Raw genomic sequence first — 22,274 nt, 5'->3', positions numbered from 1 at the left:
AATATGAATGAATAGGAGAGTTTAATAAATTTTCCTGTTTTTAGAAGTTATTTTATTCTTTAATTTTTTTCAATTTATATTTATTTATTTGAGAGAGCGAGGAGAGAGAGAGAGAGAGAGAGAGAGAGCATGAGTGGGGTGAGAGGCAGAGAAGGAAGCAGGCTCCCATTGAGTAGAGAGCCCGATGTGGGGCTCAATCCCAGGACTCCGGGATCATGACCTTGAGCTGAAGGCAGAAGCTTAACTAACTGAGCCACCCAGGCGCCCCGAGAACTTATCAATTTTCTAAAAGAACTCTCTCCTAAAAAAAAAAAATAACTCTCTCCTATCCCCATTCTATCTCCACTTCTAGACTTGAGTATTGTGTACATTTGCCAAGTTTGGTTCAAAAAATAAGGTCATTTCTATAAACTAATAAACATCACAAACATGACTTAATTCACCATGTGCTAAGTGGCAGGACCTTGTAGTTGAATACATATTGATTTTCTAGAATGGTAAGAAACCTTAGAAGTAACATAGTTTGCCTCAGTCATTTTACAGATGCAGGAAATAGATGAGGTAAAGGGACTTTCCCCATATCTCCCAAGTTCATGGCAAAGTAGGGACTATAACCAAGCTGATTCCTGATTGAAGTATATTTCCTCAATACTGTGATATTTCAAGTCAAAATTTATTCTTTTTCATTTTTACTTTTTTATTTTTATCAAGTCAGATTTTAAATGCCATTGATTTACCACTTTGTTTAAACTTTGGGCTAAAAAATGAGCATGATATAGACTAAAATAGAAAAAATTTTGGTGAACTCAGGTTTTTTAAGTTTTTATTTATCTTTTGAACTCACATTTTTATTTTTATTTATTTATTTTTTAAAGTTGGCTCCAAGCCGGGCTTGAGCTCCCAACTCTGAGATCAAGACCTGAGCTGAGATCAAGAGTCAGATGCCTAACTGACTGAGCCACCCAGGCATCCCAAGTTCACATTTTTAGATTACAGCTGACAAAAAAAAAAAAAAAAAAAGATTACAGCTGACCAGAAACCAAATGAAATAGCAATGTTACTTATCAAAGCATATCATGGAGAAATTATTTAAAGCAAGTATAACGATGACAACCTTCAGGTTCTCTAGGACTTTTTAAGAATCGCAAATGCTGCTATTAGATATATTAGAGTCACTAAAATTACTTTCTAGAGTAATTTTTGAAACTAAATTACTAAAAATATTATTTTCACGCAGATAAAGGAACAAACATCTGGAAGAGGAGCTAAAGAAGTTTTAATAGCTCTTTTAAAAAATCTATTTAATTCCCTAAAAAATGCAGTGAATGCTAACTTCACAAGTTGAGTACCTATGAAGAAAGGGAAGAAATAGAAATCTATCCGGTTCTGTAATCACGGATTGAGTTTTGGAAGATGGTTTGGTTTTGTAATCTTTTTTGCTGGTACCTTCTTGGCATTTACTATCTTCTGATTAGCTGAATTATATCTTCCTGTTTTCACATGATTCTCTTTTATTTTCTGAAGTTGATCCATCTGTTGCCTTTTAGAAACTTGGTGTGAGCCAGAGAACTGAGACATTTCAGCTAGATATGTACGGCGTTCATCATTGGTTTTGTTGTAAGCCTTTGACTCTTGTTCCAGTCTAAGTGCACAGTTTTTCACTTGATTTTCAAGACTCCTTTTCTCTTTCTCCAGCTGTCTAAGTAATGCATTTAAGGATTCCACTGGCATTCGCTCATAGACACGAATAGAAGATAGTCTATCTGAAGGATTTCCATGGATTTTTTCCATTTTCTCTTTGAGCGTAGCAATTTGCTTTTCTAGATGATTATTTAGTTCAAGTTGTGCCTCATAACGAGTTTTCCATTCACTACCTTCATTGTCAGTATTGGGTTTGGCTTCTAGTTCCGCTATCTTGTGTCTTATTTCAAGTATTGAAAGCTGTACTAAATCTCTCATATAGATTTCTTCCAATAACTCCAGTTTAAGGCAGTCAATGCTCATATCTTCAAAGTTGTCCTCTCTTCTGTCTCCCATGGTGTCAGGTCAAAGACCTTCCACACCTTCCCCTCAGCACAGCTTACAATAGAAGACCTGAAGGGACACCCAGAAACTTGGGAGAAGAAAGTGTTGTCATGAACTGTTGCCATGGTGACCTGCCTCCTAGAATTCTTGACAGTTTCTTCCCCAGCACTTTGAATATGTCATAATACTACCTTTTTTCTCCATTGTTTCTGATGACAAGTCAGTTGTTAATTTCATTGTGGTTCATTTGTATATCACATGTGATTTTCCTCTTGCTATTTTCAGATTTTCTCTTTGGCTTTCAACAGTTTGATGACCTCTACCTCTCTAGCTATAAATATCTTTGAATTTGTTCTACTCAGAATTCATTGATCTTGGATGTAGGTTGGATGTAGAAAATCAACTTGGATGTGTAGATTAACGTTTTTCATCAAATTTGTGAAGTTTTCACTCATTGCTTCAAATACTTATACTCCTATTCCTTCCTCTTCTTTTCTGGGACTCCCATTATGCATATGTGTTGTGTTTGATGGAGTCTCTCAGGTCTCTCTCTTCGAGGTTCTGCAGTTTTCTTCATTCTTTTCACATGTTGTTCTTTAGACTGGATAGGCTCTATTGATCTACCTTTGGGTTCACGGATTCTTTCTTCTGTCAGTTCAAATCTGCTGTTGAACCCCTTGAGTGAATTTTTTCATTTCAATTATTGTACCTTTTAACTCTAGAATTTTTATTCATTTCTTTTAAAAAAGATTTTATTTATTTATTCATGAGAGACATACAGAGAGAGGCAGAGACACAGGCAGAAGGAGAAGCAGTCTCCATGCAGGAAGCCTGGTGTGGGACTTGATCCCAGGACTCCGGGATCACACCCTGAGTTAAAGGCAGACACTCAACCCCTGAGCTACCCAGGTGTCCCTATTCATTTATTTTTTATAATTAATATCTCTTTATTAATGTTCCCTATGTGATGAGCCATTGTCATCATGCATTCCTTTAATTTTTTAAACGTGGTTTCTTTTAGCTCTTTGGACATATTATCAATAGCTTATTTGAAGTCTTTATGTACTAATACTATCATGGAGGCCCTGCTGCGGACAATTTATATATTATACAGGCAAAAAATATATATATATATTATACAGGCTTATAATTTATATATATTATACAGGCTTTTCCCCTTGTGTATAGGCTATACTTTTTTCTTTGTTTTATTTATTTATTTGTTTATTTATTTAAAACTTTTTATTACTTTTATGTACAGAAAATTCAACAGCATCCACTCAGCTCAGTTTGGTGGCCAGTTATTTAGCCTTTGCCTTTTGTAACTTGGCAATGAGAGTCATCGAATTTGGACGATGCCTCCCCAGTGGCGGTGGATTTTCTTGTATCTGTCATTATAATTGGTCCTGATGGCTTCCACCAGCTTAACCAGAGCTCTTTTGTTTTCTAAGTTATACTGTGTGAAAGTGACAGTGGTGTAGGTCTTCCTGTGGACCAGATGCCGCAGCCTGGCCTCCCCCTTGATAATGCAGTAGGGAACCCCTGTCTTACGACACAGGGCAGGCAGACAGTCAGCTCAGTGGGATCCACATCATGTGCAGTCATTACCAGCTGGACCTTCTTGTTTCCACCAAGGTGGTGACAGTATTAACCTCAGCTCAAAGACAGGCAGCCTCTTAGTGGGGACATCCCCTTTGCTGGCAGCTTTCTTCTCAGTCTGGGCCAACAATCTCTGCTTCTTCTCCTTCTTTGTCTCTGATCTGTGTTTGTGGGCTAGCTTAAGCAGTTGAGTAGCTGACGTTCAAGGCCTGGGTGAACTGGTTAATTGTGGGAGGCACTTTTAGATGTTTATAGAGAAGAGCCCTTTGTTGCTGCAGCCAGATGTAGTAGGGCCATTTGACAAAGTAGGCAAGGTCCCTTTTGCACTGGATGTCCTGTCCGATGCCAAAATCCTTGGGACTTTTCTCAAATAGGAAATTGACCACCTTCTTGACCTCCTTCTTATTCATAACAGCAGAGGCTGGGGCCATCTTCTTCCATTTAGCCTTCTTTCCTTTCAGCATCTTGGATGGCTGGAGAGCTATTTTGATTTTTTGTGTTGCACTATGTTCCTTTGTTTTTGCTTAGAGATAATGCTTGGACTAATTTTCTAGTGTGCATCTCCCCTGTAGTATGTGACAACTGGAATCTTTGCTCAGTTTTTTAAAAAAAATCTTGTTCTTATTTTTAAGCCTAGCCATCTAGGTTTCACCCTTGGGTCATCATAACTTAATGATTAGTCAATTATTTGTCAAAGATTTTGCTTAAATACTTTGAGCCAGCAAGGTTTCCACCTTTTTCCTAGGGAATCTGTGCATGTGTTGGTATACTCATTCTAAGTTCAGGCAGTTTACAAGTCTTCTCTGGTTTATACTCTTTGCTTGTATAGGGCCTAAGGTCAGCCATCTCTGATCTCCCGTGAGCATGTGTGCAGCCCTTTGTATGCACACAGCCTTCCAGATCCTCCAGAATATAAAGTCTATTCTGTCTAATATTCATATAGCTATCCTGACATATTTTTTAAAGATTTCTATTTATTTATGAGAGAGAGAGAGAGAAAGAAAGAGAGAGAGAGGGAGAATATGCATGAGCATGATTTTTATTTATTTATTAGAGAGAGAGCAAGAGAGAGAGGGAGGAGCAGAGGGAGAGGGAGAAGCAGGCCCCCAGCTGCGCAGGGAGCCCAACTCATGACCCCAGCCGAAAGCAGATGTTTAAGTGACTGAGCCACCACCCAGGAGTCCCTCTCCTGATATATTTTTATTATTGCTTGCATGATGTGTTGTTTTGCCATATGTTGCTTATTTTTAACCATTTTGTATTCTTACACTTAAAATGTAGCTCTCACAAGCAATATATGGTTGATTTTTTCATATAGTTGGACTATGTCTGTCTTTCTTTCTTTCTTCTTTCTTTCTTCTTTCTTTCTTTCTTTCTTTCTTTCTTTCTTTCTTTCTTTCTTTCTTAGTAAGCTCTACATCAAATGTGGGGCTTCAACTCACAACCTAGAGATCAAGAGTTGTGTGCTCTGGGATGCCTGGGTGGTTTGGTGGTTGGGCGTCTGTCTTCAGCTCAGGGCGTGATCCTGGAGTCCCGGGATCAAGTCCCACATTGGGCTCCCTGCATGGAGCCTGTTTCTCTCCCTGCCTGTGTCTCCGCCTCTCTCTCTGTGTCTCTCATGAATGAATAAATAAAATATTAAAAAAAAAGAGTTGCATGCTCTACTGACTGAGCCAGGTAGGCACTCCTGGACCATTTCTTTAATTGGAACTTTAATAATATTTAATGTAATTATTGACATATCTAGGTTTATTTCTGGCATCTTTATTATACCTGTTCTTTTCTTTTGTTCCTTTCTTGTCTACTTTTGGATTTATGAAGTTTGTTTTATATAAACTTTCTTTTTTGAAATATTTTTAGATTTACAGAAAAGTTGCAAAGGTAATACAGAAAGTTCCTGTAAACCTCACACTCAGGTCCAATTTCTCCTAATTTCAATTTTCTGGGATGTTCTCATTTGTTGTAATTAGGAAACGAACATTTCTCCATCTTTATTAACTGAACTTCAGATGTTATTTGGATTTCAAGAGTCCAAATAGTCTGCTTCAGGATCCAGTCTGTACTACCACATTGCCTTTAGTTGTCGTGTCCCTATAGTCTCCTCTGATTTGTGACAGTTTCTTAGTCTTTGTATTTCATGACCTTAACAGGATTTGAGCAAGATTGACCAGGCATTTTGTAGAATGTCCTTCAATTTGAGTTTGTCTGATGTTTTCCCATGGTTGGATTAGATTATTGGGTTTTGAGAGAGTGTATCCCAGAGATGAAGTGCCTTTCTCATCGCATCATATTGGAGGGTACATGCTATCAACATGACTTATCATTGGTCCTATTAACCTTGATTAAGATGGTGTCTGGGGGGATTCCTGGGTGGCTTAGCGGTTTGGCTCCTGCCTTCAGCCCGGGGCGTGATACGCAGTCCCGGGATCGAGTCCCGCGTCTGGCTCCCTGCATGGAGCCCGCTTCTCCCTCTGACTGTGTCTCTGCCTCTCTCTCCCTCTGTGTCTCTCTCATGAATAAATAAATAAAATCTTAAAAAAAAAGACGGTGTCTGCCAGGTTACTTCACTGTAAAGTTACTATGTTTTCCCCCTCCCATACTCTGTCCTTTGGAAGTGAGCCACTAAGTATGATGTATTTTTTATTATTCTACTTTCCATCTTTTAGTTTACTAGTAATACATTCTTTTGTTTTTCTTTTAGTTGTTAACCTAAAAATTACAACATGTAGTATTGACTAGAACCTACTGTTACTACTTTTACCACTGCTTAGTGTAAGAACCTTTCAATTCTTTAACTCTATTTATTCCCTTATAAATTGAGCTGTTGTTGTATGCTGTTAATGTTATAAATTTTAATTCATCATGTTTTTAACTTCATAAGACATTAAAAATATTTTGAAACAATCTCAAACCTACAGAAAAGTTTTAAATACATTACGAAGAATTTTTTGCCTGAACCTGTTATGAGTAAGTAACTGGCATGATGTTCTATCATTTCAAAATAGTTTCATGTGTATTTCCTAAAAAACAAAGGGAATTCTCTTAAAAACTACAATATAACCATCAAATCAGAACATTAACATTGATATATCACTATTATCCAGTACCCAGATACCCATTCAAGTTTTACCAACTTGCCAATAACATCTTTTACAGCCAAAGAATCGAATTCAGAATGAAGCATTGCAATTGGTTGTCATGCCTATTTAGTGTCCCGCAATCTACAGTAGTTGCTCTGTTTTTCCTTGACTTCATTACTTTGACACTTAAAGATTATGCCCCAGTTATTTTGTAAAATGTCCCACAACAAGATAAACTTGTGTTTATCTGATATTTCCTCATGATTATATTTGGTTTATAAGTTTTTGGCAGGAAACCACAGAAGTGATGCTTTGTTCTTTCATTGCATTAAGTTGATGTCTTCCAGGCTTCTCGACTGTAGGGTGATTCTTTTTGCCTTCACAAATATTAAGTATTTTGTGGACAGGTTCTTTGAAACTGTATATCTGTATAACTGTATATCTATATCTATCCCCAGTTCCTCATCAAACTTTTCATTCATTCATTTAATTTTTATTTTTTTAAATTTTTATTTATTTATGATAGTCACAGAGAGAGAGAGAGAGGCAGAGACATAGGCAGAGGGAGAAGCAGGCTCCATGCACCAGGAGCCCGATGTGGGATTCGATCCCGGGTCTCCAGGATCGCGCCCTGGGCCAAAGGCAGGCGCTAAACCGCTGTGCCACCCAGGGATCCCTATTCATTCATTTTATTATGCACTCATGACTTCCTACTTTATTTAATAGGTCTTAATCTATTACTATCATTTACTATGATGGTCTAATTTGGCCAATGGAGCCCTTTTAGGTTGGCTTCTGTGTCCTTTTGATATTTCCCCCATTACTCTTTGAGCACTTCTTTACTTTTAGGGACAAAAAGAAGGTTCAGGCTCGTCTTATACTTTCTGTGCCCCCGTCCTAGGATTAATCTTTTTTCCAAGGATCCCTGGTTCCTTTTAATGGAGGTTAGTATTTAGAAACCAAGATCTGGGCACTGGGTTTGCTCACTGTCATTAAAGTTGTTATGGACTGAATGTTTTTTTTTAAGATTTTATTTATTTATTCATGAGAGACACAGAGAGAGGCAGAGACACAGGCAGAGGGAGGAGCAGTCTCCCCACAGGGAGCCCAATATAGGACTCGATCCCAGGACCCCGGGATCACGACCTGGACCAAAGGCAGATGCTCAACCACTGAGCCACCCAGGCACCCTGGACTGAATGTTTGTATCCCCACAAAATTCATATGTTGGAGCTCTAATTCCCAATGTGTTGGTATTTGGAGATGAGGCCTTTAGGAGATAATTGGGTTTAGATAAGGTCATGAGGATGGAAGATCAGTACCCTTATAAGAAAGAGGAGATACAAGGGTACCATGAGAAGGTGGCCATCTGCAAACCAGGAAGAGCTTCTCACCAGAACTTGACCATGCTGGTGTCCTGATCATAGATTCCCAACCTTCAGAACTATGAGAAATAAATTTCTGTTATTTAAGCCTCCCAGTCTATGGCAATTTATTATAGTAATCAGGCTGCTGCTGCTCCCAAGCCCTCTTACTAGGTTAAAAGGGGGAAATCTGGCTCCCAATTTTTCTTAATTCTTCTATAGGCAATTAATCTTCTATAGCTGTGATTCTCCATTATGTCATTTAATTTCATGAATGTATTAATTACATTTATTTTAAAGTCTATGTCTGAGAACTGTGGTATCTGGGTTTTCTGTGGCTCTGTATCTATTGTCTATTTTTCTCCTGATTTCCTTTTCTTTCTTTTTTCCCAGTAGGCTCCATGCTAGGCATAGAGCCCAATGCAGGGCTTGAACTCATGACCCAGAGATCAAGACCTGAGATGAGATCAAGAGTCAGATGCTTAACTGACTGAGCCACCCAGGTGTTCTGTCCCTATTTTCTCTTGCTTTTCGGCCAGTGGTTACCTTTTTGCATGCTTTATGACTAGTGATTGAATGTTGGACCACATATAAAAAGTTAAAGAGATAATTTGAGGTGCTGGTTGATGCTATCTTCCTCCAGAGGGGGTTTACTTTTTACTCTGACAAGCACTCAGGATAGGGATACATCACCTTAATCTGATTAGAGATTGGTACTGGGCTTCCATCTTTATGAGAGCTGATCTTTTTCCCATTCTCTTACTTCTGGGTTGTGGCCCTTTGGGGGATTCAGCTGAAATTCTGTGGTATTTACCAGAGCTTCTCCTTCATGGCCACTCAACTCCATTTTCCCTTCTCAGTTTCATTAGACTTCTGAAAGCTTTTCTCAGCTTCTTAGCTCTCAGGCACTATTTTCTGCTTTGTTTTTTGCTAAGGTTCTTAGCTTATAATTCTACAGCTTTCAAATGACCAAATGGCTTAAAAGTAAAAATGCAGCCAGATAGCTTGTTCACATCTCTCCTCTCTCCTCCTCCCTCTCTCTTCCAGAATCTTGGCCTGTCTCAATTTCTTGTTGCCTTGATGACCCTTCAATGTAACTAAAAATGTTTTTATGTGTTCAGCTTTTGGAGTTGCTCTCAATGGAGTGGTTAATCTGAAACAAGCTAGTCTGTCATTGACAAAAGTAGAGATTGATTTGTGTTTATAAATGATCACTCTGGCTATTTTTAAAAAGATTTTATTTATTTATTCATGAGAGACACACACACAGAGAGAGGCAGAGACACAGGCAGAGGGAGAAGCAGGCTCCATGCATGGAGCCTGATGTGGGACTCAATCCCAGGTCTCCAGGATCATGCCCCGAGCCAAAGGCTGCATTAAACCGCTGAGCCACCCGGGCTGCCCCCACTCTGGCTATTATGTGAAGAGTTAAGAGGGGCTGAGAATGAGACTAGGAAGACCAAGTAGGGAGTTTGATAAAATGTTGGCACAGGGTGCACCTGGGTGGCTCAGTGGTTGAGTGTCTGCCTTTGACTCAGGTCGTGATTCTGGGGTCCCAGGATCAAGTCCCACATCTGGCTCCCTGCAGGGAGCCTGCTTCTCCCTCTGCCTATGTCTCTGCCTCTCTTTGTGTCTCTCATGAATAAATAAATAAAATATTTTTTAAAAAAGATGATGGCACAGATAAGTGTGAAAACAGATGTGGAGAAGCAGAAGTAAGTTGGGAGGTAGGTGTGGGAAGAGGGAGAGGGAAATATGGAATACTAATGTCTTCATCTTACAAAATGGGCAGTTAGGAGAAACTACCTATGGTTGATCAAACAGGAAATGTAAGTTTATGCATATTATTTAAAGTGAAAAGGAGGGGCGCCTTGGTGGCTCAGTTGGTTGAGAGGCTGACTCTTGATCCCAGCTTGGGTCCTGATCTCAGGGTCGTTGGATGGAACCCCACATTGGGTTCCATGCTCAGCAGAAAGAAAGAAAGAAAGAAAGAAAGAAAGAAAGAAAGAAAGAAACTCTTTTAAAAAAGCGAAAAAGACAACCATTCAAGGAAATAAAATTAATGTTAAAACTATATTGGAAGGGATGTATGGGAGATCTGAGTGGTGGAAGTAAACTTAATCCTTATGTCTCATAGCATTAACTAGTAGATGTCAAGAAATATAGAGGAGGGGAGAAATTTGAAGGGTTTTTAGGAGGTAAAATTTGTAGGGCTTGGTGGTTGATCCAATTTAATGAATAAGAGAGAGAGGAGGCGAAGCTGACTTGCAGATTTTCTTGCTTGAGTGATTGGGTGGATGTGGTATTGCAACTGAGATAAAGAATATGGAGGAGCATCGAGTTCAAGAGAGAAGATGATACATTCAGTTTTAGTTGTATGTGGCACATTGTGGTCGAGATGTGTAGTTGGTACACACATGTGTAGATTCTTACCACAATGAAATTAAAAATGAGAAATTAACAATAAAACTACAGCAAAAAAATCTGGCCACTTTGAAATTTAAAATGACTAGCCTAAAAGCTTTTGGATTGAAGTGGAAATGACACAAATAAATTGTTTATGAATAAATGACAATTACAGCAAAAAGAACAAAGAACCCGTGCTGATGTTCTTAATGGATAAATGTCTTTACTTGGTAGACCTCTGCTATAGATTGAATGTTTTTGCCCCCCCCCCAGATTCATCTGTTGAAATTTACCCCCTAAAGTGATGATATTAGTAGATGGGGCCTTTGGGAGGTTGTTAGGTTATGAGAATGGAATCTTCATGTATAAGATTAGTGTTCTTATAAAAGAGACCCATAGAGCTCCCTTGCTGCTTCTATCATGTGAGGGCACGGTGAGAAGATGTTGACTGTCTAGGAAGCAGTTTCTCACTAGACATCAAATATGTGAGTTTGAACTTCCCAGCCTTCAGAACTGTGAAAAATAACTGTTTGTTGTTTATAAGCCCCCGCCAACCCCTTTTATGGTATTTTGTTACAGCAGCATGAACAGACTAAGACAATTACATTGATAACTACAGTCAGGATTCTGATACATGGAGTGGGCAGATATGATGAGCCTTGCCCATTTGGTGGTGCTAAGTGGGGCTTGTATTTGTGTGGCAGTGCCATGCATTTCATTTTGTCTTGCATTCATTTATAACTCTGAGTGAGAACTCTCTCTCCAATACCACAGTATAAATTGGTTTCATATTCTAATAGAATGTGGGAATGTTGATATGCTCAAACTATGGTATCCCAATGTTTCCATAGTAACTAATGCACACCCGGGAGAAAAGATTGAGAATAAATGAGAATAGCATTTTAAGAAAATAAGTGAGGGGCAAAGAGGCTTTAGACATGTGATTACCTCTTATTTAGGAATATGAAGATATTCATCTCTTTAATAATGGGGTTATAAAAGTTGTTTCGATGAAACTTGCCAGTAGCCATTTATATTCCATTTTTCTCCATAATCATCACCATCAAAAACATTTAAATGCTTCTTTGCCCAGCAATAGTGTAGACAGTGAGTAAAAGGGACATAGTTGCCATTCTCCAGCTTGAAATCAGGATGGGACAGGTTAGGCCAATGTTCATATTCCAGCCTGCCTGGCAGAGCTTTGACTTTGTGCACATTAGGAGGAGTGGGGATTCAAAGAATCCTATTCAATTCTGTGGAATTTGTTTGCTTTGGTGCAAGATTACACTAAAAACTTAACACTCCCCTGGTTAGAGACCACCCTTGTAGAGTTTGGCTGTTTCTCCTTTCCTTTCCAAGCAGCTGATTTTTTCCATTCCTCCCTAACACCCTTCTTCCTCCTCCCTCAAATACATTCTATGCACCATCCCCACTAATTCTACAAATAATGTTTGTATCTATGTGGGTAGATACATGCTTCTGCGTATATCTTTGATAACCTGATAATTCACTAAAATATGAAACAGTCCGTTTTACTGTGAATTCAGTTGTTATGAACTGAATTCCTCCACTCTGTTCATATGCTGAAGCCTTAACCCCCAATGTGACTGTATTGGAGATAGAGCCTATAACTAGGTAATAAAGGTTAAGTGAGGTCATAAGGGTGGAAGAGAGCCCTCACCAGGAACTGAACTGGCTGGCACCTTGATCTGGGACTTCTAGCCTCCAGAACTGTGAGAAAATCAATTTCTGTGTTTAAGCTACTCAATCTATGTATTTTGTTATGGCAGTCTTAACAGACAAATGTATCAGTATACATTCACAACCAATAAAGCTGTCATCAGATAGACACAGACTTTGTAAGGGTGAAGAGATGACTTTCTAATTTTAGAATAACAGAGATCAAATTTCCACAGATAAATATAATAACCAATGGGATGTCTATTCAACCCAGAACAGATACACACAGGGTATAGGGAAAGAAATATACCGAGTATCTCCAGGTTGGTAGATTGCCTCGTTTAGCTGATTCAGCTTAGCCTGCCTGATTCCTTCATCATTTATAAGAGGGGTTAAGAAGCACATTTTTAAAACATGCTCATGTCACCTTTTGAAAATTAGTTTCCAGCTCACCTGCTGTGCAAATTAATTCATAGATTAGAAGCAAAATGTGATAGGAGGTGTCAGTAGGATGAGGTTCATTAGTGGGAACTAAAGTCAGTTTCCTGGAGTAGCCAGGGGGAGGTATACCAGAATGATGACCCTTTACCTTGGATGGCCAGAGGTCTGGTAGACTTCCTCAAGTTCAGAAGGGCCTTACAGGTCAGGTTAAAAAAAAAAAAAAAGGTGTATGGACGCCTGGGTGGATCAGCGTTTGAGTGTCTGCCTTTGGCTCAGGGTGTGGTCCCGGGGTCCCCGGATCTAGCCCCACATCGGGCTCCCTGAATGGAGTTTGCTTCTCCCTCTGCCTGTGTCTCTGCCTCTCTCTCTCTCTCTCTCTGTCTCTCATGAATAAATGAATTTTAAAAATATTTTTAAAAAAGGAGCATATCTTCATACAAGAGGCTCAGGCTGAACAAGGGACATTTCCATATCTTTGTTTTGTTTAAGCTTATGACATTTGATATTTAGGCACTGGAGAAATGAGGGAAATTTGAGGAAGTGGAGTTATTGATAAAGCATTTTTTTCATCCCAAGGGATTTGGTATTCATCATTATTGCATCCAAAATAAAACAAGGCAAAGAACTATTTATTCCTAGATAAAATGGTCTTCTCTTGTCATCTAGAACACAGAGCACTTAAATAAAGCTCCTGGTGAATCAATTATATATTATATTAAAATGTAAATAAAATTTTTTCGCTGCATTTTTTCAGACTTCCAATTATTTTTATAAGTATTGCTTTAGGGAAGTATATGAACAGTTTAGTTTAGGTCCATTTTCTTCTGCCTGTTTCCATGCCATTTAAAGACAATCATATCAATAAGGAGCATATCATTGCAGATAATTTCTTTTTAGTCTTTTTCTCAGTGTGTGATTCAAAGTCTAACAGATTGCCAGGATATATATTTAATACCTCAGTTCTGAGTATAAAAAAACATGATATTTTCATATCCATTTGTAGCTGGGTAGAAGTTTGACTTGAGATACAAATACTATAGTTTTGTGCAGTATAATGACATAAAAATTGATTAATTTTTAAAAAGATTTTATTTATATATTCATGAGAGAGAGAGAGAGAGAGGCAGAGACATAGGCAGAGGGAGAAGCAGGCTCTCCTCAGGGAGCCCCATATGGGACTCGATCCCTGAACTCCAGAATCACGCCCTGATTGTGAAAGCAGAGCTTAACCGCTGAGCCATCCAGGCATCCCAAAAATTGATTAATTTTTAAGCTAATAAATACACATGGAACAAAATTCCAAAGCTATGAAAGGATATACACTGAAAATTAGAGGTTTCTCTCCCACCTTTATCTCTAAGTTCTCCAGTTTTGACCTCTGAGGGCAACCACTGTTACCAGTCTCTTGTGCTTCCTTCTACAGATGTTCCATAGTGCCCTGTTTCTGGAACAGGATCTTTCCCCTTCCCTAGCAGGCTCTTAGTACCTGGCAACATGAAAATGTTGCTCTTTGAGGTCAAAATTAATATTCTGACCAATAGCATGGAACAGTGACTGCCCTTGATTCTTCTCATACCCCTCCCCTTGGAAAACATATTCCCAAAGCAGATCACCAGACATTTGTCTACACCACCTCTAACTGGACAACACTACCACAGACACATTTATCATGAATATACAACAATCAAAACACCTAATAAACCCATATATTAGATATTATTTACTTAGTGGTGTGTGGGGGAAAGTAGGTGCTTTTGGTAGGTTTTTGAACAAGGAAGGGGTTCTGTTTTTATACAAGATGGAACCTGTGAGGAATTATTCCCTCTTTTCCAGGGAGTGGAGATTTTATGAGAGAGGTAAAAGAAGAAAGAAATCTTGGCTGGAAGGTGCAGAAAAGGCATTCCAGCATGAGCTGTGGTCTGGTGCAGATCTTGGAATTGGAGTCTGGGATAACAGAAAAAAAAGAGTGTTGAATATTGATTTATAGAGAGCAGAGGGGATGAATTAGAATGGCAGGGAGAGGCAGTGAGGTGAGAGTGAGGAAATGTGGGATGAATGGCCATTTACATTTGTCTGTATTGAAGGTTTGGATAAAGACCTACGGACAGAAGTCAGTCCTCCTATCTTTACTGTGCCTCCCATGTTCCTAGCTCTGCCATTAGAACTATCATGCAGTCCAGAATATTTCTCTGACAAAGGCACCAAAGAATGGATTGTAGTGTCGTTCTCCTATATTATATTCTTCTCAGAGGTTAATTCTATTTACTAAATAGCCATAACTTTCCTTAACAGCTTGTTATGGCACAATCATCCACACAATTATGTAAAAGGATTTCTCAATCTCACCACTATTGACATTTTGTGGGGTGCTGTACTGCGCACCGTAATATATTTAGCAGTGTCCCCAGCCTTGACCAAACTGATGCTGGTAGCACTCTCCCCCAGTTTAAGAATCTGAAAGGTCTAGGCATTGCCAGATGTCCTTGGAGGGCAAAATTGCTCTGGATTGAGAACCAGTAATATTAAGCCTCATGAACCTATATTCTTTTGTTCTGTAAAATCCCTTTTTAAAAATCAACATTTAAGAATATCTACTGAAATAATACATTCATATAGATAAAAATTCAATAAAGCCAAAGGACTTATAATAAAAAGAAACTATCTCCTGCCCCACTCCTCCTCACCTGTATTCCCATCCCTGAGGTCCACCACTTTTAAGCTGTTTCTGGTTTGAGTTTTTCTAATGTTCCTGCTGTACCCACCTACCTGTTCATCCATTCATTCAAACCACATATTCACTGAGCTCTCTGTTTGCTAGGGCTGCCATAACAAAATAGCACAGCCTGGGAGGCTTAAACAGCAGAAATTGATTCTTTTTTTTTTAAAGATTTTATTTATTTATTCATGAGAGACACACAGAGAGAGGCAGAGACACAGGCAGAGGGAGAAGCAGGCTCCCTGGAGGAAACCCTATGTAGGACTCGATCCCAGGACTCTGGGATCACGCCCTGAGCCAAAGGCAGATGCTCAACCGCTGAGCCACCCAGACGTCCCCAGAAATTGATTCTTTCACAGTTCTGGACCTCTAGAGGCTGGAGGTCCAAGATGAAGATAGTGGCAGGTTTGGTTTTCTCTGAGGACCATCTGGGAAGGTTCCATTCCAGGCCTTTCTCCGTGACTTGTGGATGGCCACCCTCTTGCTGCCTCTTTATGTGATTGTCCCTCTGTATCTGTACCCCTGGTGTCTCTTCCCCTTCTTCTAAGAATACCAGTCATTCTGGACCATGCCAATGGTCTCATTTCAACTCAATCACCTCTTTATAGAACTTCCAATCTCCAAATACAGTTACATTCTGTAATATTGGGACTTGAACATATGAATTTTGAGGGGATGCAACTTAGCCCTTTTTATTTTTATTTTTATTTTTTTAACTTAGCCCCTTTTATTTTTTTATTTTTTTTTGTTTTTTTTTTTTTAACTTAGCCCCTTTTAAAAAAGGTTTCTATTTATTTGAGAGAAGGAGAGAAGAGAGAGAGAGAGAGAGAGAGAGAGAGAGAGAGAGAGAGAGAATGCATAAGCAGGAGAAGGGCTAGCAGACTTCCTGCTGAATAGAGAACCCAACACAGGGCTCGATCCCAGGACCTGAGATCATGACTTGAGCCGAAGGCAGATGTTTAACTAATTGAGACACCAGGCACCTCTGCAGTTTAGCCTTTAATAAGCACCTACTATGTGCCAGTCACTGTTCTCAGCACTAGGGATAAAGTGGTGAACAAAACACAAAAGTCTCTGCTCTTATTAAGTTCACATTCTAGTGGGGGAGAGCAACAATACACTGTAAATACATAGTTAAGATATGTAGTATGTGGGCAGCCTGGGTGGCTCAGCGGTTTAGCGCCTCCTTCAGCCCAGGGCCCAATCCTGGAGACGGGATCGAGTCCTATGTCAGGCTCCCCGCATGGAGCCTGCTTCTCCCTCTGCCTGTGTCTCTGCCTCTCTCTCCTTCTCCCTCTCTCTGTCTCTCTCTCTCTGTCTCTCATGAATAAATAAAATCTTTTAAAAAAGATATGTAGTATGTTAAAAGACACTGTAAAGAGATCCCTGGGTGGCGCAGCGGTTTGGCGCCTGCCTTTGGCCCAGGGTGCGATCCTGGAGACCCGGGATCGAATCCCACGTCGGGCTCCCGGTGCATGGAGCCTGCTTCTCCCTCTGCCTATGTCTCTGCCTCTCTCTCTCTCTCTCTCTCTCTGTGTGTGTGTGTGACTATCATAAAAAAAAGACACTGTAAATACATAGTTAAGATATGTAGTATGTTAAAAGACACTAAGTGCTATGGGAGAAAAAGAAAGCAGAGAAAAGAGATAGGGAGATTTTGTGGGGGGGCTGCTGCAAGTTCAAATAGTGTAGCCAGGGAAAAGTTCTCTGAGAAGGGGACATTTAAGTAAGGACCTTCTGAAGGAGGTGAGAGAGCAAGTCATGCATCTATCTGGGGAAAGATCATTCTAGGTGGAAAGTGCAGCCAGTACTAAGATCGCGGACATGTTCAAGTAACAGCAAGGAGACCACTGGGGCTGGTGCAGAATGAACAAGGGGGAGTAGCAGGACATGCAGGGGTTGGGAGATGGTGAGACAAATGATTGTATAAGATCTAGTGAGCCCTTGTAATGACTTTGGCTTTTGTTCTGAGGGAGATGATGTGTTAGAAAAGTCTCCTTCTTCCCTCCTGTATGTCTCCTTTACTCTCACTCTACTGTCACATTTGCAACACTTTTGACACCAGGTGTGTGGGTTTTTTCCCCCCTATAACAAGGAATTTTCTGTCATACCAGCTGGGTGTCCTACAATTTAATTCAATTCTGACAATATCTACCTGGAGATAGCAGTAGGTCCCACAGGTTAAGGACTCAATCCCACAAGATGGTTCCCCCCATCCCACTGCAGATGCCGGTGGCAAGTTCAGGTTGTCACCTGTGCTTCAGACTGACTCCTTATAAATCTGAGGTTCCCATGACCCTCTCCTGGGGTTTGGTTAGTTTGTTACAGCAGCTCATGGAACTCAGGGAGACACTTAACTTAGGTTGATCTAAGGTTATTAAAGGATACCCTAAAGGATACAGATGAACAGCCAGAAAGAGATGACATGTCTACATAGGGCAGGATCTGGGAGGGTCCCGAGTGTAGGAGCTCCTGTCCTTATGGAGCTGGAGTGTGTCAGCCTCCTGGCATATGGATGTGTTCACCAACCAGGAAGCTCTCCGAATCCCATACTTCTGGGACTTTTTTGGAGGTTTCATCTTGTAGGCATGATCAATCATTAACTCCATTTCCAGCTCTTCTCCCTTCTCTTGATGAAGATGGGGCTGAAAATTCCAAGCTTCTAATCATGGTTTGATCTTGCTGGTGACCAGCCCCCATCCAGTAATCATCCAAGAGCCCACTTAGAGTTGCTTCATTAGAACAAAAGATGCTTCTATCTTCCAGGAAATTACAAGGGTTTCAGGAGCCCTATGTCAGGAATCAGGGTCAAAGACCAAACATTAGAGCTAAACATGCTGTAGTACTCTTACCACTTAGGAATTTACAAGGGTTTTAGCTCTGTGCCACACATGAACTGGGGAGCAGAGACCAATATATATATTTTTCCTATTATTTCACAGATGGGAAGCCATTGGATAAGCTTTGGGTGGAAGGTCTGGGTTAATGTTTAAAAGAATCTCTCTAGGGACGCCTGGATGGTGCAGTCAGTGAAGCATCTGAATCTTGGTTTTGGCTTAGGTCATGATCTCAGGGTCCTTAGATCAAGTCCTGAGTTGGTCTGCATGCTCACACAGAGTCTGCTTGAGATTCTCTCTCTCTCTGCCCCTGTCCCTACCCCACGATCTCTCTCCCTCTCTAAAATAAATACTTAAAAAAAGGGATCCCTGGGTGGCGCAGCGGTTTGGCGCCTGCCTTTGGCCCGGGGCATGATCCTGGAGACCCGGGATCGAATCCCACGTCGGGCTCCCGGTGCATGGAGCCTGCTTCTCCCTCTGCCTGTGTCTCTGCCTCTCTGTCTCCCTCTGTGTGACTATCATGAATAAATAAATAAAATCTTTAAAATAAATAAATAAATAAATACTTTAAAAAAAAAAAAGAATCTCTCTAGCTGCTGTGTTAATAATAGACCAAATGGGGGAAAGATAGAAATGGGGAGATCAGTAAGGGGAGTATTCCAATGATCCCTTTTCTCTAAATGATATGTGGATACTGCCCATCAGGGTTTACCAGCTCTAAACATCATCTAGTGACTTGCTGCTCTAATAGGTGGGATTTTGCTCACTTACACAGCAGCACCACTACTCTCTTCCTCCAAATACATGGCTCTTATTCACTCTCTTTAGTTCCTCTACTTAGTATACCTCTCCAGAGACAACGATTCTAATGTGTATCTTTTTGTTTGTATGTCTTCCTGGCTATCTTTCTGCCTTTATAGAAGACTTTTAAACTCTTAAAACTCTTTTTTGTTCCATCTTCTACAGATAGTATTTCTTGATTCTGCACTTTCTAAAACTGAAGTATTAGCCTTTACAGCAATTTTCCATTTCCCCTAATTTTGTCTACTCTCCAATTTCTATATGCTATTTTTTTACATTGTTTGTTAACATTTACTTTATACTTTGTAATCACAGTTAAGTTTTCTGTTATTTGCCTCTAGACTGGATCCCCCAAATTGAAAACCAATAAGGATAGTGTTTATGTTATTATGACTATATAAATATATATCTGTGTAAAGCCAAGGGATGGGCCTTGATTACATTTTCTTCTTTGTAGTTGCAATGTTACAACCTCCATTGCTTGCTCTATATAATTCCGTTCCAGTTGCCTTAATTGTTGGAAAATAGCATTTTAAACAGTTTTATATGTTCCTTGAATTTCTGATTGCCATGTATGTATGTATGTATGTATGTATGTATTTCTGCTATGGGTAGATTAAACATATGCCTTCTTTATCGTATCTCTATTTTCCAGTTTCTTTCTCATTTTGTTTATTGCTCAAAATAAATTCTATTCTCCTTAAGGCCCACTTCCTGTGTTAGTTTGAACCATTTCTTCATGTTTGACCCATGGACTTCTTGTACAGCTTTTGTTTTCCCTGGGATTTCTTTACTGCTCCTTTTGGATTTATTTCTTGCATTCTGTGCCTTTATTGTATCCTTAATTTTCCTAGCTCTTAATCATATCATCGCTTTTGCTGATTGCCCTTTTTCCTGGAGTCCTCCTATGTTCTGTATGGCATTTTTCCTGAGCTGATCAGCTCCCAAATCAGCCTTAGTTCTGTGTATTCTGTCAACACCTTTCCCTTCATTTTTTACATATATTGTCATCTGATGCCCCTTTTCTTTGGTATGTGCTTATACCTTTTAAATCCCTTCACTATAATTCTAATGGTGTCTTAGGAGGGAGAGCAGATAAATGCATGTGGTCATTCTGACATATTGAACAAATACAGAGCCTTATTAAAATACCTTTTTAAATCTTAATTTTTAAGTTCTAAAATTATGTTTCTCGTAATTAATTCAGACATTAAAGTGTATAAAATAAAACTTAAAAGTTTGTTCACCACTCTCACTCCCCAGAAGTGACTAATGTTTAGTAAATATCCTTCCATACTTTAAAAATATGCATATACAAAATCATATACATATACACAAGATAAATTCTTTTGTTTGATAGGAGTTGGATTTTATAAACATTTAGATAATGGGTTTTTAAACTTAATATATTAGGCATATTTGCGTATCAGCACATAGATACTTAATTCTTTTAATTTTAATTTTTTTGAGTGGGGGAGGAGTAGGAGGATAGAGAGAATCTCATGGTTAGCATGGCACCCTATGTGGCGCTCGATCCCACTACCCTGAGGTCATGGCCTGAGCCGAAATCAAGAGTCAGATACTTAACTGACTGAGCCACTCAGGTGCCCCGATACTTAGATTTTATTTTATTTTTATTTTTTCAATACTTAGATTTTAATGTATAATTTGATTAAAATATATACACATACAGCAAGGCAATGGTCTGTTCTTTTCTGTATATATGCTATATCTCATTATTTTTAATAGCTGCATAGTACTGCTATACAATAAAGAATTTTTTGTTTGCTAACTTTTGCAATTACAAGCAATGCTATAGTAAACATTTGGAACATATATCTTTGGACTTTGGCACTAGTATTTCTTTTTTAAGATTTTTTATTTATTTGAGAGAGAGAGAGAGTGAGAGAGAGAGAATGAGTGGGGGTTGGTGAGCAGGAGAGGGAGAAGCAGACTTCCCCACCAAGCAGGGAGCCTGACATGGGGCTTGATCCCAGGACACTGAGATTATGACTTGAACTGAAGGCAGGTGTTTAACTGACTGAGCCGCCCAGGCACCCCTGTGTTATTTCTGTCTCTCTTTTTTTTTTTTTTCTGTCTCTCTTTTAAAAAATATTTTATTTATTTATTTATGAGAGACACACACAGAGAGAGGCAGAGACACAGGCAGAGGAAGAAGCAGGCTCCCTGCAGGGAGCCAGATGTGGGACTCGATCCCGGGACTCCAGGATTATGCCCTGAGCCAAAGGCAGACGCTCAACCACTGAGCCACCCAGGCGTCCCCCCTGTGTTATTTCTTGATAGAAGTACGTTTGTTGGGTCAATGGCTATGAAATGTAAAAACATTGATACTCCTAAATAGCCCTACTGAAAAAAATAGCTAATTTACTCTTCTACTAACAGTATTTGAGAGGGTACAAACTTTTGAGGCAAGCTTTCCTTAAAAGGTTGGAGGCTCTGCTGTGCATAGTTGAGAACTGGACTCTGCACTGTTTTTTATTTATATTTAATGACTTCACATGAGCTGTTCTTTTCTGTCTTTGAATATTTCAAGTTCCTTAGAGCCTGGGATCATGTCATATACTTCTTTGGTATTTCCTATAGTGCTTAGTATAGGCTGGGAGGACTGTGGGTGCTCAGTACATACTTAATGATTGACTGATAAGCCAGTTTATATTTTGGGCTACACAATCCCTCGAGGTCAGCTCCTGGAATGATAAGGCTGGGCAGAGTCAGAGACCAGGGTTGTGCCGGGTCAGTATCAGATGCTCTCACCTAGATATCAAGTTTAGATATCTAAGGAACCTAGATAGGAACCTAGGAACCTAGGTTAGTCTTAAAGCACCTAGCTTAGTTCCTGGCTCTTATGAGTTCTTAATAAGTGGTCTTTCTTGGTGCGAGAGTAGTCTTAGGGCTAGTGTTGAGGGTTCAAGCATAGCACCTAAAACCATTCAGGCTGGAGTCAGAAATCCACAGTTCAGAGATGAAACAAAATTGAGAACCAGCAGGAGCAGACAGGTATCAGTGATAGAAACAGAGGCTCGGTTTGAGTTCAGTTGCATTGTAATATCACCCTCCCTGCCACTCCAGGCATTTTCTGGGGATGAGGGCTTTCTGTATGTTTGGCTTTCATGCAGTGGTATCTTCCAGGTGTTTTTCAGTGTCTGACAGGAGCCGACAATCCCAGCACAGTGCTATGAATACAGGAGGTATGTAATGAAAGAGATTCCATTGATCACTCACCTGTTGAAATGGATATGATGGCAATGTTGAGGATTCACTTGAGACAATGGTGCTATAGAGCAGCCATTAGGCCAGAACAAGA

At 39.7% G+C, this 22,274-nt stretch overlaps 1 protein-coding gene and 1 pseudogene across 1 annotated transcript; both read right to left on the bottom strand.

Annotated features, from left to right (window-relative positions):
* Positions 1–1,259: 1,259 nt before the first annotated feature.
* Positions 1,260–2,162, bottom strand: LOC112649539 (coiled-coil domain-containing protein 169-like). The gene has a single exon (XM_035711518.2). It carries the CDS (start codon positions 2,035–2,037, stop codon positions 1,393–1,395), a length of 645 nt encoding a protein of 214 aa, XP_035567411.1. The 5' UTR covers positions 2,038–2,162; the 3' UTR covers positions 1,260–1,392.
* A 1,143-nt stretch (positions 2,163–3,305) lies between these two features.
* Positions 3,306–4,088, bottom strand: LOC112649072 (60S ribosomal protein L7a-like; annotated as a pseudogene).
* Between the last annotated feature and the right edge of the window lie 18,186 nt (positions 4,089–22,274).

Source organism: Canis lupus, chromosome X (assembly GCF_003254725.2).
Source record: "Canis lupus dingo isolate Sandy chromosome X, ASM325472v2, whole genome shotgun sequence".
Lineage (NCBI taxonomy): Eukaryota > Metazoa > Chordata > Mammalia > Carnivora > Canidae > Canis > Canis lupus.
This window is presented reverse-complemented; position numbering and strand designations above follow the sequence as displayed.

Coding starts and splice junctions, on each gene's coding strand:
- LOC112649539 (XM_035711518.2), bottom strand. CDS start 2,037: ATGGGAGACAGAAGAGAGGACAACTTTGAAGATATGAGCATTGACTGC.